This window comes from Jaculus jaculus, chromosome 12, assembly GCF_020740685.1.
Source record: "Jaculus jaculus isolate mJacJac1 chromosome 12, mJacJac1.mat.Y.cur, whole genome shotgun sequence".
Lineage (NCBI taxonomy): Eukaryota > Metazoa > Chordata > Mammalia > Rodentia > Dipodidae > Jaculus > Jaculus jaculus.
The window spans coordinates 60,446,169-60,471,491 of NC_059113.1; the positions used below are offsets into that span (position 1 = coordinate 60,446,169).

At 52.1% G+C, this 25,323-nt stretch overlaps 3 protein-coding genes across 17 annotated transcripts; 2 read left to right on the forward strand and 1 right to left on the reverse strand.

Moving 5' to 3' along the window:
• Positions 1-3,580: 3,580 nt before the first annotated feature.
• On the forward strand, positions 3,581-10,330 carry Doc2a (double C2 domain alpha). Of its 7 annotated transcripts, XM_045130769.1 has the most exons (13): positions 3,581-3,831; positions 4,753-4,851; positions 4,935-5,196; positions 5,545-5,624; positions 5,774-5,848; positions 5,967-6,076; positions 6,587-6,628; positions 8,555-8,681; positions 8,761-8,820; positions 8,896-9,059; positions 9,149-9,230; positions 9,320-9,416; positions 9,499-10,330. In XM_045130769.1, the coding sequence occupies exons 3-13, from the start codon at positions 4,944-4,946 to the stop codon at positions 9,642-9,644; spliced, it is 1,236 nt and encodes a 411-aa protein (XP_044986704.1). In that variant the 5' UTR covers positions 3,581-3,831; positions 4,753-4,851; positions 4,935-4,943; the 3' UTR covers positions 9,645-10,330. The 7 variants fall into 7 exon arrangements, with proteins under 7 accessions (XP_044986704.1, XP_044986703.1, XP_044986707.1 ...); XM_045130768.1 differs by lacking the exon at positions 4,753-4,851 and having other exon boundaries at positions 3,582-3,831; XM_045130771.1 differs by lacking the exons at positions 3,581-3,831; positions 4,753-4,851 and adding an exon at positions 4,213-4,306.
• On the reverse strand, positions 10,043-22,123 carry Ino80e (INO80 complex subunit E). 8 transcript variants are annotated; one of them, XM_045130776.1, is made up of 7 exons: positions 21,937-22,123; positions 21,711-21,820; positions 21,472-21,524; positions 15,391-15,469; positions 15,184-15,295; positions 14,702-14,767; positions 10,043-10,610 (listed from the first exon to the last, which is right to left on the reverse strand). In XM_045130776.1, the coding sequence occupies exons 1-7, from the start codon at positions 22,015-22,017 to the stop codon at positions 10,389-10,391; spliced, it is 723 nt and encodes a 240-aa protein (XP_044986711.1). In that variant the 5' UTR covers positions 22,018-22,123; the 3' UTR covers positions 10,043-10,388. The 8 variants fall into 8 exon arrangements, with proteins under 8 accessions (XP_044986711.1, XP_044986709.1, XP_044986708.1 ...); XM_045130774.1 differs by having other exon boundaries at positions 14,702-14,818; positions 21,937-22,122; XM_045130773.1 differs by having other exon boundaries at positions 14,702-14,821; positions 21,937-22,122.
• An 85-nt stretch (positions 22,124-22,208) lies between these two features.
• On the forward strand, positions 22,209-25,176 carry Hirip3 (HIRA interacting protein 3). Of its 2 annotated transcripts, none has more exons than XM_004670257.2 (8): positions 22,209-22,302; positions 22,388-22,777; positions 22,855-22,975; positions 23,074-23,185; positions 23,393-24,279; positions 24,375-24,543; positions 24,628-24,726; positions 24,804-25,176. In XM_004670257.2, exons 2-8 carry the CDS (start codon positions 22,713-22,715, stop codon positions 24,965-24,967), a joined length of 1,617 nt encoding a protein of 538 aa, XP_004670314.2. In that variant the 5' UTR covers positions 22,209-22,302; positions 22,388-22,712; the 3' UTR covers positions 24,968-25,176. The 2 variants fall into 2 exon arrangements, with proteins under 2 accessions (XP_004670314.2, XP_044986700.1); XM_045130765.1 differs by having other exon boundaries at positions 22,883-22,975.
• Positions 25,177-25,323: the final 147 nt, after the last annotated feature.

The following is a 25,323-nucleotide window of genomic DNA, read 5'->3' on the forward strand; positions in this document are numbered from 1 at the left end:
TGCAACTTAATCTTTCAGTGCCTTCACACTACTCCTGGTTTGACTTGCTTGATGGCTGTCCTGCCACCTATCCATCTTACACTGGCTTTCTCACAGCATGTCAGTCATGCTGGCTTTAGACCACTCTCTGCCCCCCTCGCCCACCGCCAAGTTAGGGTCTTGCTCTAGCTCAGACTGTCCTGGAATTCACTACATAGTCTCAGGGTGGCCTCAAACTCAAGGCAATCTTCCTACCTCTGCCTCCTGAGTGCTGGGATTAAAGGCATGTGGCACCACGCCCAGCTTCCTCTTCTTCTTTTTTTTAAATTATTTTATTTTATTTATGAGAGAGAGAGAGAATGGGCATACCAGGGCTTCCAGCTGCTGCAAACAAATTCCAGACACATGTGCCACTTTTTTTTTTGTTTTGTTTTTTTGAGGTAGGGTCTCATTATGGCCTATGCTCCCAAGTGCCTCCCAAGTGCTGGGATTAAAGGCGTGTGCCACCATGTCTGGAACATGTGCCATTTTATGCATCTGGCTTACATGGGTCCTGGGGGATCAAACCTGGGTCCTTTGGCTTTGCAGGCAATCACCTTAATCATTAAGCCATCTCTCCAGCACCCCTCCCCTCTGTTTTTTTAAATTGATTTTTCTGAAATGAGGGTCTTGCTATGTAGCCCAAGTTTCTGGCCTGAAACGCACACCCTGCTGGGCTCACAGGTGCAGGCTCCAGGCATAACTTATTCTAGGTTTTAGACTGCTTTCCAGCTTGCTCACAGGCCTCCTCAAGGCCACTGCTGCTCCTTATTGGATGTGGTTAACAACTCCTCAGCATGTGACACACTTCCCTGGGAAAGGAGCCCTGACCATCCGGCTCTTGACCATCACCTGTCCCTCCCCCCATCCATCTCACTGGGTAGAATCCTCTGTGGGTTTGTCTGTCACCCTGCAGGACCGAGGGCAGAGGCTGCTGCTCCCAGCAGAGCAGGTATGGAGTGACACAACATAGGTATGTTGGATGCAGAGTCTTTCCAACTCTGGACAGGGCAAGGCTTGGCATCGTCTGCTGTTCTTCTGGACCCTTGCCTTCAAGGAGGCCTGGCAAGGTATGACGGGTTGGGCCCATGCTGTGCACTGTGAGATGACAGCAGAAGGAAAAAGAGTCTGTGGCCTCAGTGATCACACAGCAGGTGCAGGTGGCCTGCATCTAGGCCAAGGTCACCCTCATTATAGCCCTGGCTGGCTTGGAACACAGGGATCAATGCTCCTGCCTTTTAAGTACTAAGGGTCACAGGCTTGCAACACCAAACTCAGCCTTCTCTTTCTCCCTTAGAGACCGGGTTCTGCTATGTAGCTCAGGTTGATCGTGAACTCACAGTGATCCTCCTATCTCTGCCTCCTGAGTGTGTTGGGATTAAAGGCACCCGCCACCACACTGGGCTCTGCCTAGTTTGATATTCCTCTTACTTAAAAAAAAAAGTGTGGGGCTGGAGAAATGGCTCAGCTGTTAAGACACTTGCTTGCAAAGCCTAACAACCCAGGTTTGATACCCCAGTACCAATGTAAAGCCAGGTGCACAAAGTGGCGCCTGCACCTGGAGTTCATTTGCAGCAGCTGGAGGCACTAGTGGGCCCATTTTCTTTCTCTCTCTCTCTCCTGTCTCCCTCCACTTGCAAATAAATAATCTTTTTTTTTTTTTTTTTTTAAGTTGCAGGCTGGGGAGATGACTCAGCAGTTAAAGTTGCTTGCTACCAAAGCCTGCCTTCTTGGGTTTGATCCCCCAGCACCCATGTAAAGCCAGGTGCACAAAGTAGCACGTGTGTCTGGAGTTTGTAGTGGCAGGGGCCCTGGCGTGCCCATGTTCTTGCTCTCTCTCTCTCTGACTGAAAATAAATCTAATTTTTTTAAATTAATTAATTTATTTATTTGAGAGTGACAGACATAGAGAGAAAGACAGATAGAGGGAGAGAGAGGATGGGCACGCCAGGGCTTCCAGCCACTGCAAACGAACTCCAGACGCGTGCGCCCCCTTGTGCATCTGGCTAACGTGGGACCTGGGGAACCGAGCCTCGAACCGGGGTCCTTAGGCTTCATAGGCAAGCACTTAACCGCTAAGCCATCTCTCCAGCCCAAATCTAATGTTTTTTGTTTTTGTTTTTGTTTTGTTTTTCAAGGTAGGGTTTCACTGTAGCTCAGGCTGACCTGGAATTCTCTGTGGTGACTTCACTCAGGGTGGCCTTGAACTCACGGTGATCCTCCTACCTCTGCCTCCTGAGTGCTGGGATTAAAGGCATGCACCACCATGCCCAGCAAAATTTAAATTCTTTAAAGTCATGATAAGTTTTTTTTTAAGGTGGCTGTGAGTTTAAGGTCTGGGCTAGAGCAAGACCTTACCTGGAAAAAACAAGTTATGATAAAGCCAGGCATGGTGGTGCATGCTTTTAATCCCAGGAGGCCTAGGTAAGAGGATGGTAGTAAGTTCAAGACCACCTGAGGGGAGAGGAAAAGTTATGATAAAATACAAGCGCAAAATTTCCCTACAGCAAACTTTCCAACGTTAGCTTTTGGGGGGTGCTTCTCAGCACCCCACAATCTAGGGCTTCGTGCATGCTAAGCACACACTGCGCAAGAGCCCAACCTTGCCCATGTTTCAGTGGGCAGTCAGTGTTGGCTCAGTTTCTGTTACGTCTCAACACTTAGGCTGACTTGGTGCCAGGCCCAGTCTGGGGCAGTAGGGCCTTGGAGGTGAATCAGCCCCTGCTCAGTGCACAACTCCCTGGCTGATGAGACGCAGAAATGTTAACAGGCAGACAAAACTCAGCAGAGCTAAGGGGACAAGGGAAGGAGGTAGAAGAGGGGTGCTCTAGGGACACTCCTGGGACCAGGTAACCTGGCATGGTCCAGGTGTCACCAGCAGAGGTGTGCACCTGAGCAAAGGCCCAGAGGCCTAGGGATCCAGGTGTGTTTTGGACTTGGAGGTAAGTGTTGCCAGTCTGTGGTGGGCAGAGAAGTACCCTGGCAGCCTTTTAGGGCTTTGTCTTTCCAAAAGGGAGGGTTGGGGGGTCAAGATCAAAGGCTGGGTTGAAGGCCCAGGTAGCAGCACAAGTCTGGGATTCCAGCACAGGCTAAGCTAGGGCAGGACGTTCAGTATCTTGGGTTACCTACGGAGACCTGTTCTCAAAGATCACAGAATAAACAGAAGACTAGGGGCGAGGCGCTGGAGGGCAGGGTGGAGGTGGCAGGCCTCCTCAGATCGCAGGCCTTGGCGCAGATGTCCCTCCCCACTTGAGGGGCAGCACTGTAGACAGCAGAGGGTGGAGGAGGGGACGGTGAATTCCCCAAGGAGATGTGGTCCAGGGGGCCTGGTGGGGACACGAGAAGCGAGGAGGCGTGGGAAAATCATGTCTCAGGCTTCTGAGTGTCCTTCAGACTTGGAGGTTCCCCAGCACGGATCAGTGACCCTGAGATGCCAGGCTAGCGCCAGCCAGAAAACTAATAAGACCCCCTTCCCCGGCTGCCCCTAGGCCACTGCGGATCTCTAAACCACGCCCCTGAGGACATCCGAGTGGGGAAGACACTGCCCCTCTTCACTCTCCAGCGCGGGTGTGAGTGTGAGTGTGTGTGTGTGCGCGCGCGCGTGCATGTGTGAGTGTCGCCATAGCAACTAGGCTGGTGGTCTGGCCCAGGAGACCTGGGAGCGAGGGAAGGAGGAAGCCAGGGGAGGCGGAGGCTCCGTGGGCACGGCGGACTGGCGGGCAGGCGCGGCGGCCTGGGTCTTCCTGGAGGAGTTGGGAAACACCGGGCAATTCTCGTGCCTGGTCCGTGCTGGCGCCGGGAGCCCGTGTGTTGGTGAGTGTGCAATGCGAAGTTCTTGGGCGAGTGTGCCCGCCCGTGTCTGCGTTTGGTGAACGGATATGAGTTTGCACACACGAGCACAGGCGTTGGGTTATGTGCACGCGGGAGTGCCCGGGTCTGCGTGCACACTCGTGGATGCCAGCCCCCGCGTGCCCGTGCGTGGGAGTGCGAGCACACGTGTCCGGTGGTGGTGGTGCCCTCGCGGGCGCTCCCAGGCGGACGCGTGGTGCGCGGCCAGGGGCAGCCGGAGAGTCCCGCCCCCGCCCCTCCCCAGCCGGCGCCCCCCGCCCGCGGGCCGCGGCGCCTCCGCCCGCTCTCCCCCTCCTCCCGCGCTTGCCGCGCTCCCTCCTCCCTCCCGCTCGGCGCACAGCCGGACTCCACTCCGCTCGCCCGCCGCCCTGGGACTCGCCGGCCGCCGCCGCCCAGCCAAGAGCCCGCGGGCTGCCCGGCGTCTGGGCACCTGTTGGAGGTGCAGAGACAGGTGCAGGGGGGCTGGGCCGTCCGGGGGCGCGCGGGCGAGGGCGAGCGTTAGCCTGTGTGCTCCGGGGGTGGTTAGCCCTGCCGCGGGCTCCATCTCTGGCTCTTCTGCGGAGTGGCGCTCCGGAGGTGGCATCTGAGGCGGGGGGTCCCCACCTTGCGAGGGGCGATGACGGTGGTAGGGGATGATGCAGTAGCTTGGACTGAATGAAGGGAAGCTAGAAGGATGGGTGACACCTTGGCCAGCCCAGGTTTGCCTGGTGCAGAAGACGATGCCCAACGCCTCAGAGCAACAGAGGAGAGGACCTGTGGGGTCCCTTGGGGGTATACAGGGGTGCGGAGAGAAGGGAGCCCGGGATGAGAGGAAAGCGCTGGAACAGGGGAACAATCTAGAGGTAGGTAGGTGAGGTTAAGGGGGAGTCACGATCTTTCTACTAGGAGTGACCTGGAAGCCCAGCCCCTGTGGAGCCAGGCCTTCTGCCTGCATGCCCACCCGCTGGCACAAGCTACCCTCTCCCTTGACACCGAGGAAGAGAGGTCAGTGAGGGCCCCACAGACTCAGAGGCCGTGCCTGGCCCGGGGCCAGACACTCCAGTTCTCACACCCAGTCCGCTTGCCAGAAGTGCTGCATGAGGGGCCGCAGGGGCGACCGCATGACCATCAACATCCAGGAGCACATGGCCATCAATGTGTGCCCTGGGCCCATCCGGCCCATCCGACAGATCTCTGACTACTTCCCTCGCCGAGGGCCAGGACCCGAGGGTGGTGGGGAGACCCCAGCTCATCTAGCTCCCTTGGCTCTGGCCCCCCCTGCGGCTCTCCTTGGGGCCACCACACCCGATGATGGAGCTGAGGTGGACAGCTACGACTCCGATGATACCAGTGAGTCTGGGGTCTTGCAGGGCTTATGGGGGGAGGCAGCCTCCTGGGTGTGTGTGGGGGTGGGGGAAGAGGGACAGCAGTCCCAGTCCCGCCACCACAGCTGCAGTCCGGGTGGAGATTACAGCTTCAGCAAGGCTCAATATTCAATATTTCTGCTGAGACACTCCACCACCCACACAGCCCGTTGCAGCCCAGCCAGGGACCCAGACACGCGCATGCATATGCCTGCTCAGCCTCCAGCACACATACACCCCAACAGATAGGGACAAAACACATTCAGTGCCCAGTCACAGGATCTCTCATACACCTGTCTTGGCCAGAGGACTCACACTTTTCCCTCTTCCGTAGCTTCCCTGGGCACGCTGGAGTTTGACCTTCTCTATGATCAGGCCTCTTGCATGCTGCATTGTAGAATCCTCAGGGCCAAGGTGGGCAACCCTGCCTCCCAGGAATTCACCCTGGGGTCTCCATCCTTCCTGAACCTGGGCTCCTCCTTCCTCCCTGTTGCTTCACCCTGTGGGGGATTCAGCCTTGCAGAGGCAGGGAGCCAACAGCCCTCTTCCTACCCTGTGCTCAGGGCCTCAAGCCCATGGATTTCAACGGCCTAGCTGACCCCTATGTCAAGCTGCATCTTCTTCCAGGAGCCTGCAAGGTATGTCTCTGCCCTAGCCCTGCTTGTGGCTGCCTCCCAGACTCTCCCAGTCCCTGTCGTCACTCTCCAGAGGCCGGGGGGGGGACATGCATCAGAACCCTCTGTCCCCACATCCCAGGCTAATAAGCTAAAAACTAAGACTCAGAGGAACACGCTGAACCCTGTGTGGAATGAGGACCTGACGTACAGCGGGATCACTGATGACGACATCACTCACAAGGTGCTCAGGTGAGGGCTCTTCCTGCCTATGGCCAGGGATTCCAGCCCAGCACCTCTGTGGGACAGTTGTCATTGTAAGCGTTGGTTGGTTGAACACCCTATGTCTCATTAAGCCCCCACCTCGATGATACTCAGCAACAGCCAGTGGCTCCCCAGCCCTTCAGCAGCAGGTCCACATTATCCCTGGCATTGCTGCCCCAACACATTTTCCACTGCTCAGTTTCCTATATGCCAGCCGTTGTCAGTCATGTCTCTTCCACCAGGAAAGTGCTCTTGGCTTTCTGTCTCCCAGCTTCAGTCCAAGACATGCCTCCTCTGAAAAGCTTTCCCTAGTTCACCTTCTCAAAGCTGAGGTCAGACCTCTCCATACCTCAGGCTACCAGTCTTGTCCCATGTCCTCAGTAAAAACCTCAGGCTGCCAGTTCTCTTATGTTGGGAAAGTATGTTCCCCAAGGTTAATGGAGCAGCCAAACCCAGGCTTGGGATAGATCTCTCTCTCTCTTTTTTTTTTCCCACTAGGGAACCACAGAAGAGCTTGCATGAGGAAAGGAGCGCAGTCAGGTCAGGGCTGTTTTAGAGATCATCATGGTGTCAGAGGTGGGAGGGACAGAGGCAGATATCAGAAAAGCTGGCTCCGGGGTCCAGATGTGAGAGGTCGAGGCTCAAAAGTAACTGGGCACTCTCTTTTTTTCCTTTTTGAAACAGGATCAGCTCAGGCTGGCCTCAAACTCACAATCCTCCTGCCTCCTGAGTGCTAGGATCACAACATGTGCCTCACCTATTTAGTAGGAAGCATCTCTATCTCTTGACTAGCTTTAAGAGGCATATAAGTGTTATCTCTACAGATGGGAGTGGGGGCTCAAGGGGGTCACAAACAGGTAATTAGAGGCAGGGCTGGAATTTCAACATGTCTACATGCCTCAGCTGCTTGGCACAGCAGCTGGTCACAGCAGCAATGCAGTGTCTGCAGAGGAGAAAAGTTAAGCCAATTGCTTTTTTTTTTTAATTTTTTTTTTTTTTATTTTTATTTGAGAGCAACAGACACAGAGAGAAAGACAGATAGAGGGAGAGAGAGAATGGGCACGCCAGGGCTTCCAGCCTCTGCAAACGAACTCCAGACGCGTGCGCCCCCTTGTGCATCTGGCTAACGTGGGACCTGGGGAACCGAGCCTCGAACCGGGGTCCTTAGGCTTCACAGGCGAGCGCTTAACCGCTAAGCCATCTCTCCAGCCCCCCCCTTTTTTAATGAGAGAGAGAGGGTGGGGGGAGAGAATTGGCATGCCAGGACCTCCAGCCACTGAAATCCAACTCCAGACGTGTGTACCACCTTGTGCATGCATCACCTTCTGTGTCTGGTTTATGTGGGATCTGGGGAGTCGAACATGGGCCTTGAAACTTTGCAGGCAAACACTGTAACTGTTTAGCTGCCAAGCCATCTCTCCAGCCCAAGCCAACCACTTAAAAAATATATATATATTAGCCCAGCACTCGGGAGGCAGAGGCAGGAGGATCGCCATGAGTTTGAGTCCACCCTGAGACTACAGAGTAAATTCCAGGTCAGCCTGGGCTAGAGTGAGACCCTACCTTGAAAAAAGAATTTTGTTTGAGGGAGGGAGGGAGGTGGCAGGGACAGAGGCAGGGAGAGAAAGAGATAAGAGGCAGAGAATGGGTGCTGGGCATAGTAGTACCAAAAAAAAAAAAAAAAAGAGAGAGAGAGAAAGAGAGAAAGGGAGGGAATGGGTGCACCAGGGCCTCCAGCCACTGCAAACGAACTCCAGATGCGTGCACCTCCTTGTACAACTGGTTAACGTGGGTCCTGGGGAATAGAGTCTCTAACTGGGTCCTTAGGCTTCACAGGCAAGTGCTTAACCACTAAGCCCTCTCTCCAGCCCTTCAATCACTTTTTAAACGATGCATGGATCACTGTGCATGTGGTTTTACATGGGTACTGGGGAATCAAACCTGGGTTTTAGGCTTCACAAGCATGTACCTTAACCACTGGGCAATCTCTCCAGCCCCAGCAATCACTTCTTGGGCTACTGAATCTCTGCTAGGTTGGCTCCCTGCTCCAGCAAAAAACAAACAAACAAACAAAAAAAAACAGGAGGGCCCCAGGGGATCAGTGTTTTTGGCTATCCGAGACAGCTCCAGGCCCTTCTAGCTCTTACTGTCTGCATTGTGTGGCCATGCCAACCTCCCACCAACACATGCCTGTAGTATTCAGTTGGCTTGTGTTCTTAGGACCAGCATGGGGGCAGTTCACTGGATTTGTGGTGGCTTCCTACTATAGCTAAATAGGTCCTGAGAATTTAGGAAAACCTGGAGCAGAGAGCAGGGCAAATCCAATTGTCCTTCTCAAGCTCCTGCCCATTTTACAGATGAGGTGGAGAGAACTTAGGGCAGAGCTGGGAGTGGTCTGAGGACCTGTCTCTCCCTCCGGAGCGGGGTTCAGATGCCCAGGGCCCTGACCCTGCAGTTCCCTGCCAGGATCTCCGTCTGTGATGAGGACAAGCTGAGCCACAATGAGTTTATTGGGGAGATCCGAGTGCCCCTCCGCCGCCTCAAACCTTCACAGAAGAAGCATTTTAACATCTGTCTTGAGCGCCAGGTTCCGGTCAGTGTCAAGGTTATGGGGGTTCGTGGGGGAGGAGCCCTAAGGAGGTCAGCTTGCTAAAACCTCTTTGCTCTCTCAGCTTGCTTCACCTTCTTCCATGTCTGCAGCGCTGAGGGGCATCTCCTGTTACCTGAAGGAGGTGAGGCACCTGGGGGGAGCTGTCTGGGTGAGAGGCAGGGGAGGCCCCAGCTGACGCTGGTGTTGGTTTCCACAGCTGGAACAGGCAGAGCAGGGCTCTGGGCTGATGGAAGAGCGTGGGCGCATCCTGCTGGGCCTCTGCTACAGCACCCCGCGGCGAGGGCTGCTGGTGGGCATCATTCGTTGTGCCCACCTGGCTGCCATGGATGTCAACGGTTACTCTGATCCTTATGTGAAGACGTGAGCCCTCACCTAAGCCTGACCCTCACCCAACTCCCTCTGGGGCCTAGCCTGTCCCTGACCACACAGCTCTCCTCTCCCTCCCCCAGGTATCTGAGACCAGATGTAGATAAGAAATCCAAGCATAAAACCTGCGTGAAGAAGAAGACACTAAACCCAGAATTTAATGAGGTAACCATGGCAGACCACATACCCAGAAGGGCTGGGGCAGGGGTGGGGTTGGAGAGGCCCTCATGGGGTGTGGCTTGCTTTGCTCCCAGGAATTTTTTTATGAGATGGAGCTCTCCACTTTGGCCACCAAGACTCTAGAAGTTACAGTCTGGGACTATGATATTGGCAAATCCAACGACTTTATAGGTGAGAGGAGACAGCTACTGTGGTGCTTGAGGGAGGGCTGCCAGGCTGGAAGCTGACTGGACCTGCCCTGGCCACTTTCTAGGTGGTGTTTCCCTGGGGCCAGGAGCCCGGGGAGAGGCTCGGAAGCATTGGAGAGACTGTCTACAGCAGCCAGATGCAACCCTGGAGCGCTGGCACACCCTGACCAGCGAGCTGCCCCCAGCAGCCGGGGCTCTCCCTATGGCCTGAGCAGAATGCAACTGCCCCTCAGGCTGGGTCCAGTACCCAACCTTCGCACGAGTGTGTTGCACGTTTACACGGGGTGGGATGCCCCCCGCCCCGCACTATCTGTCTTATTTTTGTGCGAGTCTCTGTGACTGTCGGTCTGTTTTCTTGTAAGGGACTGTGGAGGTCTATATTCACATATGCAAACTTTCCTCTTGCCTGACTCGCTGTTACCTGCAAATATGCAAACCACCCCATGCACATGGTGGGGGTGGGGGAGACCTATCAGCGCCCAGGCCCCTCCCCAAACTGCTCTTCTCTTGGCCTCTCCAGGCTGCCCGGCCCTCTATCCTAAAGGGGAGGAGGTCGGATTAGGGGAGATTTGGAGGAGAATGTTTAAAAAAAAAAAAGATAAGCAAAAAGAGAAAAAGAGCCAATCCTTTAATATAGAATCTTCATTTAAAAAGTCCCAGCCTTGTTCAGCTGCCCTTTTAAAAGGGATGGCCCCTATAGGATCTGTGCCTCCCTAAGAGGTGGCAGACACTCCTGGCTACTAATTTAAATAACTGTCCCCTGAATGGGGCTGGGATATGAAGGGAGGGCCCCTGCCATCTTCCTGAGGGACATCTGTGCATGTTTACGCCTTTTCTGATTGTGTCAGTGGCCGAAGCATGGCAACTGGGCATCAATAAACATCTCTGAGGAAGTGAGCTCGAGTATGCTGGCACAGGGAGGGTGCTGGGCAGGGCTCTGCAGGGCACCTGGGGCTCACTCCGGGATGTCAATCACCAGGTCGTCATCACCGTCCAGAGCATCATCCCCGCTGCCTGCATCGCTGAACATCTGCCGAGGGACGGTGCTCAGGATCGTGTGGGGGGGCATCTTGGGTGGGGGCAAGGGGGTCAGGGCTGCCCCGACCCCAGCCCCAGGACCCCGGGCAGGGAAAGTCAGCGGCCCGCCCACAGGGCAGTCAGGGGGTCCCACCGCCATCTGCATCAGGGGGAGAAACACAGGGAGGGATTGTCAGAGAAGTTCTGGCACCTCTGGGAGGCTGGGCACTGCCCCTGAAGGCAGTTCTAGGGGTGGGGAAGGGGCAGCAGACACTCAGCTGGCCAGTTCTGGAATGGGGTCTGCCCCACTTGAGCCCCTTAAGAGTCTCAAACCAGCAAGTGCCTGGAGGTGAGGGGCAGGGATAGAGGCATGATGGGAGGAGCAGGAGGAGCTTGCCAGCAAACTTGGACAGAAAAGCTGTGCCCTTCCCTCTCCAGGGAGGCACCCTGGCTGCCCTGTCACCATAGTTACAGCCAGAAGTCAGTACCAGCTCAGAGTGCTTTCCTCCTGCCTCTGAGCCCCTCAGGTACCACCTGCCACCACTGGACACTCTCCCTCCTCCTCCTGGGGACTTACTGGCTTATGGAGGGCATCCCCAGCTGCCTGAGCCAGGAGCCTCGATGGTGGCTTTGCCCCTCAGCTTCTATGACATTGTGGATGGGCCCCTCCATGGGATCCCAACAGCCACCAGCCTGGGCCAGGTCCTCCTTGGCTCACCTGGACTAGGTACCAGCCTCCTAACTGGATTCCCTGCCTTCAGCCTCTCCCAGATCCAGCTCCTCCTCCACACTGCAGTCAGAGTGATCGCTCTAGAACACAGACCTGAGCATGTCACCCTCTGCCTAGGGCCTTAGCCCTAGCTGCCCTCAGGACTGGCAGCGCAGTGTGTCTCAAACAGGTTTACCCTGCTACCTGGTGCACCTTCTCTATGTGTCGAAGTCCTGCTTTGTCCTGGGAGGGTGGGAAGTGGCCTCTTCCCTGTCCACTTCCACGCTACCCTGTCCAGGTCCTCACAGAGCTCTGGGTGCGGGCAACAGCTTGTGTATTGTGGGCACTACTATGGGCTAGGTGAATTTTATCAATGATCTCTACCTTCTAGAACCACCCTGCAAGGAAGGTACTGTCATATGCCAGAGGATCCTAGGCTACACTGGGCAGCACCCTGGGATTGAGGTGGCAGGAGACACTCATCTGTGCTCTCCACAATGGCCTCTTTTTGTTTGTTTTGGAGGGAGGGTCTCATTCTAGCTCAGCTTCACTTGGACCTCATTCTGTAATCCCAGGCTGGCCTCGAACTCAGCGATCCTCCTAAGTACTGGAATTAAAGGTGTGCGTCATCATGCCTGGCCACAGTGGCTTCTTGATTGCTGACATAGCTGGCTCTGTGGTCTGCCCTCTGCTTCTCAAGGAGACTTCTCTTCTTGGGGTGATACTGGGGTCTGGGGTGGGCAAGGTCTCCAGAAACATGGATAGCAGACAGAGGAGTTGCACACACGACTAGAGAGGTCAGTTCCACAAGGACCATGCTTCTGCTGGTTACCCTGTCTGCACCCTCGCCCTGAGCCAAACCTCTTCAACACCACCAGGAGCAGCTAACGTGCCAGGGCCCAGACACTGGGCTGTGTTCCTTATCCCTTCACTAATTTTAGCTTCTCATGCTTCCAGTGACCAAAAAATATACAAAAAATAAAAATAAAATAAAAATGCAGAGTTAGTGACAAGCCCAAGGTCATATGGTAAATACATGAAAGAACTGAGATTCAAACCCAACCAAGGATAATTCCCAGCTTTTAACTTTTATTTTTAGAGTGTCAGGAATCCAACCCAGTGCCTCATGTGTATAGCAAGTGTCCTGCCAGAGCCACATGATGTTGGTGAAATCCCAACTCTTAACTGACTTGTATTAGCCTTCATTGTCCCACAGTTTACACTTGCCTCCTTCCCATAGCTCTCACCAGGAAACGTCAGAGACTTACTCCCTTCTCAGAGATGGGCTGCGTCCTGACCAGGTGTCTAGACCGTGACTCACTTTTTACTTTCCAGTATCCTCTCTGGTCACTTCTACTGTATGTAGCCCACTTCTCACTGTGCTCCCTTCCCACTATGGCCTCACTTGGAACTATCAAGATCTTACTTAACTCGTGCTCAAATTTTTTGTCTTCTCCAGACTTCCTCTGATTTACCCCTCCTACCCCCTACACTGACAGCAGCCTTTCCACTAACCTGGTTACTAACCTAATTCAGGACAGCAGCGACCAGAAGCCTTTGTCCACACGTGCCTCCACAAACCAGGCTTCCCATCTGCTCTAGGACATCATGGCTTGGCTTTTCCACCCACCTGTCTTGAAGGCCAAATCAGCAGAGGCCCAGCATTATTATCGTGATTTTCTTTTCTTTTTTTTTTTTTTTTAGGTAGGGTCTCACTCTAGCCCAGGCTGACCTGGAATTGGCCTTGAACTCACAGCAATCCTACTACCTCTGCCTCCCCAGTGCTGGGATTAAAGGCGTGTGCCACCATGCCTGGCACTGATTTTTATTTTTGGCAGTGCACACGGTAGGCGGGCACTCTCCTCCTGAGCTGCATCCCCAGGACCCATGCTCGTAATACTATAAACACAATCTCCCACTTTGCTTGTGGCTTCAGAGTCCTGAGAACTGAGTGGCCCTGTCCCTACTCAGTGCTTCCCAGCGGACAGGTCCTAACCGTATCTTGGCTAGTTTCTCACTGCTTCTGAGCTTCACGTTCAGCCTTCTTCCCTTCTCCCTCCACCTCCAAGTACACACCCTGTGCTCCCCAGGATCACACGTGCCACTGTCTAGTTTGCAGTTTCAGATGGCCTCCCAGCTCCCAGAGCTGAATTCTTATTTTCCCTGTAAAACCCGCTCTTCCTACAATCTTTTCCGAAAAGGCCAGTAGGCTTCTTTACTGCTCAGGAGCGAGCTCTGGAGCTCCCTGCTTGGCTCTTCTCTCCTTCACACACATCCTGTGGCCCCTTCTTTGGGCTAGAACCATGGTGTACTCTACTAGGCCTCTTGCAGTTGCCTCCTCCCTACCATCCTGACTGCCCTGCCTCTGTTCCTAGGCTTATCTCCATACAGCCATATGGGTCATGTGTCAAAATGTAACCTGGATCCGACCCTGCCCTGCTCACCCTCCCCAAGTGGCTCCCATCCCATGCCTATGTAAGCCAAAGTCTCTCCAGACCCACAAGGCCCTATGCATTCTGGTTCTTCAGGTGCCACTGTCTCTGACCTGCTGACACTGGACTCTCCTCCTTCCCATCAGGTCTTTTCACAAGCCAAACAAGCATGCTCCCTGGGGCTTTGGGCCTGGCTGTCTCCCTGACAGAAGCACTGTTCCTCTATCTGAAACACTTTCTCAAACAGCCACATGTCTTGCTCTCATTGCACGTAAGTATCCAATTAAGTAACACTCCAGACCACTGAACTAAAAAGGTTCCACCCACCATGCTCTTCCACCCTTTCACTTTTCTCCATGCGGCCTATTACTCATCTTGTTAGACCAGGAGCTGCATGAGGCAGGGGTGTGTCTCCCTGCACAGTGCTGTAATCGCAGCACCTTGGACAGGGCCTGGTCCATAGCAGACGCTCAGTGAACACCTGTTGATTTCACTTGGTTCAATTCTCAGAGTCCAGGAGACCTATTCAGTCACGTAACTGAGGAGCCTCTGGACTCTACATTCCACAGTTGTGTCTTCCCTCAGGGGCTGAATATAGTACTTGTGACCTGTGTGAATATGACTCGTTCTGGCCACACCGCAGACCCTGCCAGGGAAAAGAACCGTAAGCACCCTCACTGCCTGTCTTCTAAGAGTGGTTCTGCCCAGTTCTGTCTCCACAGGAGCCAGTGGGCCAGGATGTCTGTGCTCTGTCCCTCAGTGTTGAGCCCTGGTCTGGATGTTAGCATCGCAATCAGTGTTTCAAAGTTCCTGTACAGTGGGCTTGGGATAGAGCTCAGCAGGCAGAGTGCTTGCCTAGACACACAATCTCCAGCATTGCATGGTGGTGCACACCTGTAATCCCAGCACCTGGGAGGTGGAGGCAGGAGGATAAGACGTTCAAGGTCATCATCAGCTACATAGCAAATTCAAGGCTAGTCTGGGACATATGAGGCTCTGTGTCAAAAAACAAAACCCCCAACGCCCCCAGAGTTCTTAAGACACCCAGCCTGTCTTACGCCTCCCTCAGATGGCTGTCCTGCTGCTGTGGCCCCTCCCACATCAGGGTACCTTGAGTTTCCGGGGCAGGCGGGGCCGTTTCTCCAGCTTGGGCCTCAGGGGGCTGGGCTCGGGCAGCTGCAGGGCCAGGTAGTCAGAAGGGAATGGGGGATAAGGGGGGGAAGCCAGCTGCTGGTGGGAGTTAGGGGATGAAGATGGGAAATGGAGTGGTCAGGGCAAGGGGTGAAGGAAAGAAATGCAAATAGGAGGAAGAATGGAAAAACAAAAGAGATGGTGATGAGTGTGGCTCCTAAGAACAGAAGGGGGAGGGACAGCAGCAGGACTATGTCCTGGGTCTGCTCCCTAGTCCTACATAAGAGAAGCAGGTAACCGTGACTCACACCCTCTGAAGGACACTTGCTTGCTGGCCATACCTGGACACATGTCCTGAGTTGGTAGGCCTTAACCTGAGGCCTAGCCCCTTTGCCCAAATGATGCCCACTTTATTCCCAGGCATCATAGCCCACCACTTCCTAACACTGACCCCAACTTACCGAGCTCAGGTATGGGGAGGGGGCTCCGGAGGACTGCAGGGGAAATCCTGTTGAAGGAGGCAGGGAGAGGCTGGAAGGGGAGGGGGTACCCCCCAGAGGAGGGCTTCTCTTCCTAAAGGGAAGACAGGAAGGTGTCAGAGGCACCTAGGAGGCCCAAGTCTACCCATCACTCCTGCCCTGCCCTGGGGATTGCTGGCTGCTTCTTACCTCTTGGGAACCGGAGTGTCCGACAACTTGGGTGTCCCCTCTGTCTCACTGTTATCTGAAGATGCAGTGGCATCTGAGTCTGTGAAGGGGAGGGCTGGTCAGTGGAGTTGGGGGGCAGTTTATCAGAGAGCTCTAACAACATAGAAGGGCCCTAAGGAAATGAACTCACTCCCTAGTCGGCACACATACATACTACTCTGGGAAGGCAGACCACTCCCCAGCTTTCATGCCCGTTTCCTGCTTTTGGCTCCTTCATAACACACTTGCCATGTTCATACTATGTCCCAGGCTCCTCTACACTCACCACCTCTTTGGTCTTCAGAGGCACTGAAGGAAGAAGGTAAGAATACCACTTCCCCTTCCAGATGAGGTCACTGAAGCTCAGAAGGCAGGTGTGGGCTGAGACCCGGACTCAGGGCTGAGGCTCCTTGGATTACTTTACACTCCCTCATTTGTCTCTAAGGCTCCTTCAGCTTCTATTTCGGCTCCATTTTCCTTATTCAGGGTTCCACTAACCTACCCTCCAACCTCTCAACTACTGCTCCCCATTCCAACTGTCACATCAAAACCTAGTCAGCAGTCTTACCACTCTTCAACACTCACTGTCCAACCCAGTTTCATAACCCTGGTTACATCCCTCCAGACAGGCACCTCCTCATTTCCTGAAGGCATTAACAGTTTATTTTGCCCTCAGCCTACCTTTAAAGGATCTCGCTGTAGCTCAGGCTGACCTGGAACTCACTTTGTAGTCTCAGGCTGGCCTCAAACTCACAACAATCCTCCTACCTCTGCCTCCCAAGTGCTGTGGGATAAAACGCATGCACCAGCACATCCAGCTAGCCTACCTTTCTTTCTTTCTTCTTCTTTTTCTTTTTTTTTCGAGGTAAGATCTCACTCTAGCCCAGCCTAAGATGGAATTCACTATGTACTCTCAGGCTCATGACGATCCTACTTCTGCTCCCTTAGTGCTGGAATTAAAGGTGTGCAACACCATGCTCAGCTAAATAAAATAAGGTTTTTCTTAAGGTAGGGCCTTGCTCTAGCCCAGGCTGGCCTGGAATTCATTATGCAGTCTCAGGGTGGCCTCAAACTCACAGCAATCCTATCTTCCTACCTCTGCCTCCCAAGTGTTGGGATTAAAGGAGTATGCCACTACACCTGTCTTTTCTAATAATTTATTTATTTGAGAGAGAAAGAGGCAGAGAGAGTTAGAGAATGGGTGCACCAGGGCCTCTAGCCAACGCAAATAAACTCCAGGTGTGTGTGCCTCCACCTTGTGCATCTGGCTTTACATGGCTATTGGGGAATAGAACCTGGGTGCTTTCACTTGGCCAGCAACTTCCTGAATGGTTAAACAATTTCTCCAGCCCTAAAATATTTTAAAAATATTTTATTTATTTGATAAAGAGATAAGAGGGAAGGAGACAGAGAGAGAGAATGGGCATGCCAGGGCCTCCAGCCATGGCAAACTCACTCCAGATTCATGTGCCACCTTGTGCATTGGCTAACATGGGTCCTGGGGAATCAAACCTTGGTCCTTTGGTTTTGCAGGCAAATGCCTTAACCACTAAGACATCCCTTCCGCTCCAGCCCTAAAATATTTTTAAGACAAGTTCTTGCTATGCAACCAAGGCTGTCCTTGAATTTGCAATTCTCCTTCCTTGACCTTCTGAGAGCTTGGATTACAAACACATGCTATCACCATGTCCAATTCTCTTTTACTATTATTGAGGCCAGCTCTCACTCCAGCCCAGGCTGACCTGGAATTCACTCTGTAGCTCCTGGTTGGCCTCTTATTTCAGCCTCCCACATGCTGGGATTAAAGGCAAGGTTGTCCAGGTATGATTCTTTAAACTACAGATTAAAGGCCTCTTCTTCTAAGAAGTTCTCCAGAATCCCTTGGGTCCAGGTAAATGTTGCTTCTCCCAGAACCTCCTCTCACACTGTGCTGAGAAGTGTGGCATGTGTGGGCCTCTCCAGGATATGAATGGAGACTTTATCTCTGACTCATGCTCCTTATATTTAACCTACTCTGACCCTGGGTTCTCTCAGTCTCCTATCCTAAAGTTCACCTCAAACAGTAAGTTAACTGGAAGGTCTTAAGGGAGAAACAGGGAATGAGGCTTGACTAGAAAAGTTAAAACTTCCTGCCGTGACCTATGAAGCTGGCCTTTGCCTATTCCTCTGGCCCTATCTATAAACCTTCAGTAACAGTAAATAAATGCATGGAATGTAGTCCAAAAAACATTTATAAAAACAAGCAGTTTGGGCTGGAGAGATGGCTTAGCGGCTAAGCGCTTGCCTGTAAAGCCTAAGGACCCTGGTTCAAGGCTCGATTCCCCAGGACCCACGTTAGACAGATGCTCAAGGGGGCGCACACATCTGGAGTTTGTTTGCAGTAGCTGGAAGCCCTGGCACACCCATTCTCTCTCTCTCTGTGTCTGCCTCTTTCTTTCTCTGTCACTCTCAAATAAATAAAGGAAAAAAAGAAAAGCAAGCAGCTTAGTTGGCTAGCATTTGCAAATCCCTGCCCTTAACTAATGTTTTTATTTTCCAGACAGAGTCTCAAATGCAGCCCCGGTTGGCCCCACTATCTTTCTCTTAAGATCCTGGCCATCATATCCAGTAGACCAGTGTTTAAAGACACTGGAAAGGAAACATTGTGTGTGATCATCTTATAAGGTCCTCATTCTAGAATAGGCCCACAATGCCTATTTTTTGGACTTTTTCAAATTGTGGGTTATTTTTTTTTTTCTTCTTTTTTTTTTTTTTGGTTTTCAAGGTAGGGTTTCAGTCTAGTCCAGACTGACCTGAAATTCACTATGCAGTCTCAGGGTGGCCTCGAACTCATGGTGATACTCCTCTGCCTCCCAAGTGCTGAGATTAAAGGCCTGTGCCACCATGCTTGGCTTTTATTTTTTTTAATTATTTTTTGAGGTAGGGTCTTGTTCTAGCCCAAGCTGACCTGGGATCACTATATAGTTTCAGGCCTTGAACTCACAGCGATCTTCTTACCTCTTCCTCCCCAGTGCTGGGATTAAAGGCGTGCACCACCATGCCCAGCTGACAAATTGTGGGCTGTAATTCATTAGTGGTCATGAAATCAACTTATCACTCTGTAGCATTAAAGGAGGGACAAGAACAGTGTAAGAAATATAAGGATGAATTACATTTGGTAATCTTAAAAAAAAAAAGTTTCAGGGCTGGAGAGATGGCTTAGCAGTTAAGGCACTTGCCTGCAAAGCCAAAGACCCAGGTTCAATTTCCTAGGACCCACATGAGCCAGATACACAAAATGACACATGTGTCTGGAATTTGTAATGCAGTGGCTAGAGGCCCTGCTGGTGCACCTATTCTCTCTCTCCCTCTTTCTCAAGTAAAGAAAAACAAAATATTTAAAAGTTTCAATAATTCTGTTTTATAAGCATGCATGTGGATGTATGTGGGGGGCTTGTGATTATTTTTTTTAGGTAAGGTCTCACTCTAGCTCAGGCTGGCCTGGATGGAATTCACTATGTAGTCTCAGGGTAGCCTTGCACCCACAATGATTCCCCTACCTCAGCTTCTCAAGTGCTAGGATTAAAGGCGTGCATCACCACGACCAGGAGGACTTGTGCTTTTAATATATAATTGACTGTAGACAATACTAAAAACAGTGGTCTATTTTTCATTACTGCTATCTGCACAAGCCTGGGTCATTCTTATCTCACAGCATCTATATTGTTATTCTACCTAGAAAGCTCTAGCTCTGTCTTATTATATGGGCTGTTTCTCTAGCTTGCGGCCCAAATTCATCACAAAACAGGCCTTTCTCATGTGTACTTTATTCAGACGCTACATGCTGCCTGCTTTTGTGCGGCCTACAAGATAGAATGGCCTATTTGAAATAAGGTCTCATTCTGTAGTTCTGGTTAGCTTGGAACTTGCAGCAATTCTCCTGCCTCAGCCTCCCCAGGGTTGGTATTACAGGTGTAAGTCATCATGCCCGGCTGGCCTATTTTATCTTTCTTTCCCCTACTCTTTTCTGATACCAGGTCTAGTTCACGTAGCCAAGGCTGTTCTTACATTTCTTTTGAAATATTTATTTTGTGTGTTTTTTCTAGGAAGGGTCTCACTCTAGCGCAGGCTGACCTGGTATTCACTCTACAGTCCCAAGCTGGCCTCAAACTCACAGTGATTCTACCTCTGTCTTCTGAGTGCAACACTACACTTGGCTGTTAAATTTCTTAATCCTCCTGCCTCCACCTCTTAATTAGGATTAGAGGTTTGTACCATCGTGCCCAGCTTTACATTTTTCAATGGCTGGGAAATTTTCTTTTTTTAAAGCTGGCTGCAGGCTGCAGAGATGGCTTAGCGGTTAAGCACTTGCCTGTGAAGCCTAAGGACCCCAGAGACTCGATTTGGTGCATGCGTCTGGAGTTCGCTTGCAGTGGCTGTAGGCCCTGGCATGCTCATTCTCTTTCTCTGTCACTTTCAAATAAATAAATGAGAAAAAAAAAAAAGCTGGCTGGGCGTGGTGGTGCAAGCCTTTAATCCCAGCACTCAAAAGGCAGAGGTAGGAAGATCACCATGAGTTCTAGGCCACCCTGAGACTACATAGTGAATGCCAGATCAGCCTGGGCTAGAGTAAAACCCTACTTTGAAAAACCAAAAAAAAGCTGGCTGTGGAAGTCAGGTGGTGCACACCTTTAATTCCAGCACTTGGGAGGCTGAGGTAGAGGACTGCTGTGAGTTCGAGGCCAGCCTAAAACTAATTTCCGGTCAGCCTGGGCTAGAGCAAGACTCTACCATGAAAATGGAAAAAACAAACAAACAAAAAAAGCTGGTTGTGGTGGTACAAGCCTCTAATTCCAACACTGGAAAGCTGAGTCAGTAAAATCATGAACTTAAGACCAATCTGGGACACATATTGGTAATTTATCTCAAAAAGAAAATAATAAAAAAATTATATGAAATTTAAGTTTCAGTGTCTCCTAAGGTTTTATCAGAACACAGTCATCTTTGTTTATTTACAAATTGGCTATGGCTGTTCTCACATCAGCCAAATAGTTTGCTTTGAGACTATGTTCTACAAAGCCAAAATTACTTATCTGACCTTTTATAATAAAAAATTGTCAGGCCAGGCATGGTGGTGCATGCCTTTAATCCCAGCACTCGAGAGACAGAGGTAGGAGGATCACCATGAGTTCGAGGCCACCCTGAGACTGCATAGTGAATTCCAGGTTAACCAGGGCTAAAGCAAGACCCTACCCCAAAAAGACCAAAAACAAAACAAAACAAAACAAAACAAAACAAAAAAAGTCAACTACTGTTTTACTGTAATTACTACCACATTACGCTGTTTAATTCTCTTCAATTTTTTTTTTTTAATGTAGTGTCCTGCTCTAGCCCAGGCTGGCCTAGAACTCACAGCAATCCTCACGAGTGCTGGGGTTAAAGGCATGGGTTACCACAACCACCTCTCAAGTTCTTACCACCACTTAACTATAGGGGTGTTTTTGTTTCTTCCCTCCCACCCCACTTTTTTCTTTAACACTAGGTCTCATGTATGCCCAGGCTGGCTTCTAACTTGTCATCCTCCTGCCTCAGCCTTATGAGTGATGGTATTAAAAGCATGTGTCACAACCTCTGGCTTTCAAGTCCCTCCCCCGCCCCCAGGCCCCCAAGGTAGAGTCCCGCTCTAGTTCAGACTGAGCTGGAATTCACTATGTAGTCTCAGGATGGCCTCGAACTCATGGCGATCCTCCTACCTACTTCCTACCTCTGCCTCCTGAGTGCTGGGATTAAAGGCGTGCACCACCACGCCCGCCTCAAGTTCACTTTTTCACTTACCACACCCACCCAACTAAGATGTAAGTGACAAGGGACCAAAGGCTTTGTCCATCTTTGCTACCCTGTGCCAAGCATGGTGCTTAAAACACAGCAGATGCCCAACAACACTGCAATGAACGGGATGGTAGTGGTGGAAGGCAGAAGACAACTAGGTTGCATCAATTTCCACATCCTAAGAGGAAGGGCCTAGAAGACTTGCTTAAGTGCCAGAAGCCATGTCCTCTTTCAGCTTTTCACGACCTTGCTCACCAGAAGAGTCTTCGTCCACGTTCTCATACTGCAGAAGTCGGTCTAGAAGGAAGCTGGGGGGAGAGGTGAAGGAGAGAGATTATTTCCATTTCAGCAATGTTTCTCATGAGTCCCAGCTCCTCCAAGAGGGCCCACAAGATCCTTCTAAGAGTCCATGCATCTGTGAACCCATCCCAGGAGGGGGCCAGAATGTAGATCCCTAAGAGTCATATCACCTTCTCCCCCACAATGTGCCTCACCTCTTGTCCCGGGACACCTTCAGCAATTTCCTCTGCGCTTTCCTGAGCTCCTCCTGGAAGCACTCGTGTTCCTGTAGTACAGACAGGGCGGGTGCTGAGCCAAGGGAAGTCTGTAACAGGCCAGAACCAAGAAACATCTCGCCCCACCCCCTTTACACATGGGTAAACTGAGGTCCTCTCAGCGCCAGGCCTCATACTTCACAACCTCCCCCACAGCAACACTCACATAGATGAGGAACTTAAGCTTCCGCTTCAGGTTCCGGTATTTCTTTTTGTAGTCCACTTCACCGTCCGCCGGCCCGTTCATGACCCGCCCACGAGCAGCGCCCGAGCAGCAACCGCACCACCCGTGGCTCCTCCAGCCTCCACTTCCCGAGGCTCTGCAACGCTCACCCCGGAAGGACTACAACTCCCGGCAACCTCCGCGCCAGTTCGACCGGACTACAACTCCCGACAACGTCCGCGCCAGGGAGCGTAATCGCACGAACCACCCTACCAGGAAAGACCCGGAAAGGAACGCAGCTACGACTGGCTACCCCGATGATGTCACATGGGTGCGGTACGCCGGAGGGCGCATTTACTGATTCTCAAGGTACTTAAGCGATTTGGAGCCACAGAAGGATCTCCTTCAGAGATTCATAGTGCTTTGTCAATGGTCTTTTCTCTTCTGCTTGTAGAGATAACGAAGGCGTAGCTTGGTGACCGTGACTGCAGAGCAGCGTCGCGAATTGATTACGCTATACCCAAAGATTTCCGGTGCCGAATCGGTTTTTAACGAGAAATTTAAGAATAATTTGTTTTAACCAAGAACAGAAGCCTATAAACTCTGCAAATGCCCAGGAAAACAAGTTTTGTCTAGCAAAGTTCTTCGTCTCTGGCGGTGGGCCAACGGCTCGGCCCCTCACGGTGCCGCGGCAGTGCGCATGCGCAAACTGCTGTCACACGCGCTGACTGAAGCCGGGAAGGAAAAAAGGCGGGAGCCGCCAATCAGGCTGGCGCAAAATGGCGCTGGAAGATGAGGTGCTGGAATTCACGCGCAGCTTTTTCCGGTGCCGTCCTGACCTCAGGTGCACAGTGGATTGGAGTTGGGGTTGGCTGGGGCAGGGCTGGGGCTGGGACTGTGTCTTGATTGGTGTCTCTGTAGCACGCTCACGCTCTCCACCGTGCGCCAGAAGTTCTTGGCTCACACGGGCCGGGACCACCTGAGACCCGAAGAGAAGCAGGCGCTGAAGCGGCTGGTGGAGGAGGAGCTGCTGAGCATGCAGGTGTGGGCATGAGCGTGGCCAAGAGGCAGGGCTTGTTGCTGAGGGGTTAGGGCTGCACACAATGTTGATCTGGTGTGCCTTTGTGTTGCTGCACACAGGTGGAAGATGCTGGCTCCAGGGAAGAAAAGCTAGGCTTTACTAAAGCGAAGAGGCCTCCTGCCCCTGGCAGTGATACCGAGAGAAAAAGATTCCGCTTCAATTCAGAGTCAGGTACTGACCTCCTGCCTGCTTGTCCACAGCAGGTGCCTTCTGTATCACTGGGTTCTTTAGTAGGAGTGAGGAGGGTCAGGAACCAAGGAAGAGGTGAAACCCTGCTGCCCTTCTTTCTAACTGTAGGGATGGAAGCAACTTATCCTAAATAGAGGGCCAAAGGACAGGAGGAACCTATCCCAGCTCTGACTTCTCTCCATATTCTAGAGTCCAGCTCTGCAGCCTCCAGTCCAGACTGCTTGGGATCCCCAGCAAAGGATGAAACAGTCGAAGAGGAAAGTCCAAGACAAACCTTAAAGAAAACAGTTGAGAACATCGCTGAACAGCAAAGGGACCTGGTTGCAAAGATGGGATTAGAGGAAAGCAGTGAGGAGGAAGGGGAAGCGTCTGTCAGAACGAGAAAGGTCTTGGAGGAAGAGAGCAGTGAGGAAGGCGATGAGAAGGAAAAAGAACAGAAAGGCAGGACTAAGAAGGAACATGGGACTAAGAGCAAGCTGGTAGCAGGCAAAGCTTCAACCAGAAAGAAGCATGTTAGAGAGGAAATTGAAAGCAGCGAGGAAGAGCCTGTGCAGAGGAGAAAAAAGGTGAGGGGAAAAAGAGGAGCTAAAAGCCACAAAGGTGAAGAGAGTGAGGAGGAGGAGCCTAGAGCCAGGGGCAACAGAGGGGAGGGGGCAGCCTGGGGGGGCACTAGCTGTAAGCAGAAAAGCAAGGATGGGAGGCTGAAGGGAGACTTGGGGGGCAGTGAAGAAGAGAAAGAGGCAGCAGGCAGTGGGGATGACAGTGGTGGAGATGAAAACTCCCCAATACAGAGGAAAAGCAAAGACAAGACCCAGCTCCAGGGTGGGGCAAGCCAGAGTGGAAGCAGTGAGGATGAGGACAGCAGGAAGATGCAAGCAACTGCTCAAGGCACTGCAAAAACAGACAGACAGGGCAGCACCAGTGGTGAGAGTGACACTGAGAGGGAGGTGAGTGACTGCGACACAGGAGGGAGCCCTAACAGGGTGAGGAAGAACCGCTCTTCCAAGGGCTCCAAGAAAAGCAGGACGCGGAGCTGTTCCTCCTCATCATCAGATGGAAGTCCAGAGCCCCAGAAGGTGAGGAGGGTGCATGTTGGGTGGGAGGCTACCATTAGGAAAGAGGAAGACCCTAGCACAGCAGGCTGGGCCTTCAGCTGTGTTTTCCTTGATAGACTGGCTCTCAGCGCCGTGGAGAGGACCACCCAGCTGTGGTAAGGCTGAAGCGCTACATACGGGCCTGTGGTGCCTATCGAAACTACAAGAAGCTGCTGGGCTCCTGTCGTTCCCATAAGGAGCGTCTGAGTGTCCTCCGCTCTGAGCTGGAAGCTCTGGGCATGAAAGGTGAGGTGGCACATGCCCTGAGGGGTCAGGAGGGCCTGGGCTACTGTGGAAGAGGGAGGGACTTATACGCTACATTTGTTTCAGGCAACCCTTCCTTGGAGAAGTGTCGGGCCTTGAAGGAGCAGCGAGAAGAGGCAGCTGAGATGGCTTCTTTGGATGTAGCCAACATTATCAGCAGTTCAGGTGAGTAGTTTCCTCTCTGCTCAGAAGAGGAAGAGATCGTGCCTGTTCAGATAATTTATCTCTGTCCCACCTCCCAGGCCGACCGAGAAGACGCACAGCCTGGAACCCTTCAGGAGAAACAGTCCCACCGAGGGAGCTCTATCACCGGACCCTAGAATCAGAAGACGAACAGCCACGTCAGGCACCCCCAGACTGGTCCCATATGCGTGGCATCATTAGCAGTGATGGTGAGAGTAACTGAGCTCCACCAGCCCCAACCCCAGGATGAACTTTGCTCTGTTGTACAAAACTTAAATAGTACCTGAGCTCTGACTCTGCAGAGCAGCCTTTCAGAGAAGATTACAGCCCCAGGGCATAAAGTATTGGGACACTACTCAGTTGCATGTTCTGTTTAAGGTGGTTTTAGGGGCTTATTTTTAAAGGCCCAATAAAGGAGTATTTATAATCACAGTGCTTTGTTACAAATGGTCCTTCACTCTCATGCCCTGTCCTTTGTGGGGCAGAAAGCTGAGGAAGTTACTAGTACTTGGCAGATTCCCCAGCCGAAGGACCCTGCCATGTGTCCAGTCTGCCACCTGGCTATGTCAAAGGAGTGTG

Bases quoted from the DNA above. Each gene is read 5' to 3' on its own strand.
- Ino80e (XM_045130773.1), bottom strand. From the start codon at position 22,017: ATGAACGGGCCGGCGGACGGTGAAGTGGACTACAAAAAGAAATACCGG. The intron at 21,821-21,936 runs GTGAGTGTTGCT...GGCCTGTTACAG, and splicing joins AGCTTAAGTTCCTCATCTAT to ACTTCCCTTGGCTCAGCACC. The intron at 14,822-15,183 runs GTAAGTTGGGGT...AACTCCCACCAG, and splicing joins CCTCCCCATACCTGAGCTCG to CAGCTGGCTTCCCCCCCTTA.
- Doc2a (XM_045130769.1), top strand. From the start codon at position 4,944: ATGAGGGGCCGCAGGGGCGACCGCATGACCATCAACATCCAGGAGCAC. The intron at 5,197-5,544 runs GTGAGTCTGGGG...CCTCTTCCGTAG, and splicing joins CTACGACTCCGATGATACCA to CTTCCCTGGGCACGCTGGAG. The intron at 5,849-5,966 runs GTATGTCTCTGC...CCCACATCCCAG, and splicing joins TTCTTCCAGGAGCCTGCAAG to GCTAATAAGCTAAAAACTAA.
- Hirip3 (XM_004670257.2), top strand. From the start codon at position 22,713: ATGGCGCTGGAAGATGAGGTGCTGGAATTCACGCGCAGCTTTTTCCGG. The intron at 22,778-22,854 runs GTGCACAGTGGA...GTGTCTCTGTAG, and splicing joins CGGTGCCGTCCTGACCTCAG to CACGCTCACGCTCTCCACCG. The intron at 24,280-24,374 runs GTGAGGAGGGTG...TTTCCTTGATAG, and splicing joins GAAGTCCAGAGCCCCAGAAG to ACTGGCTCTCAGCGCCGTGG.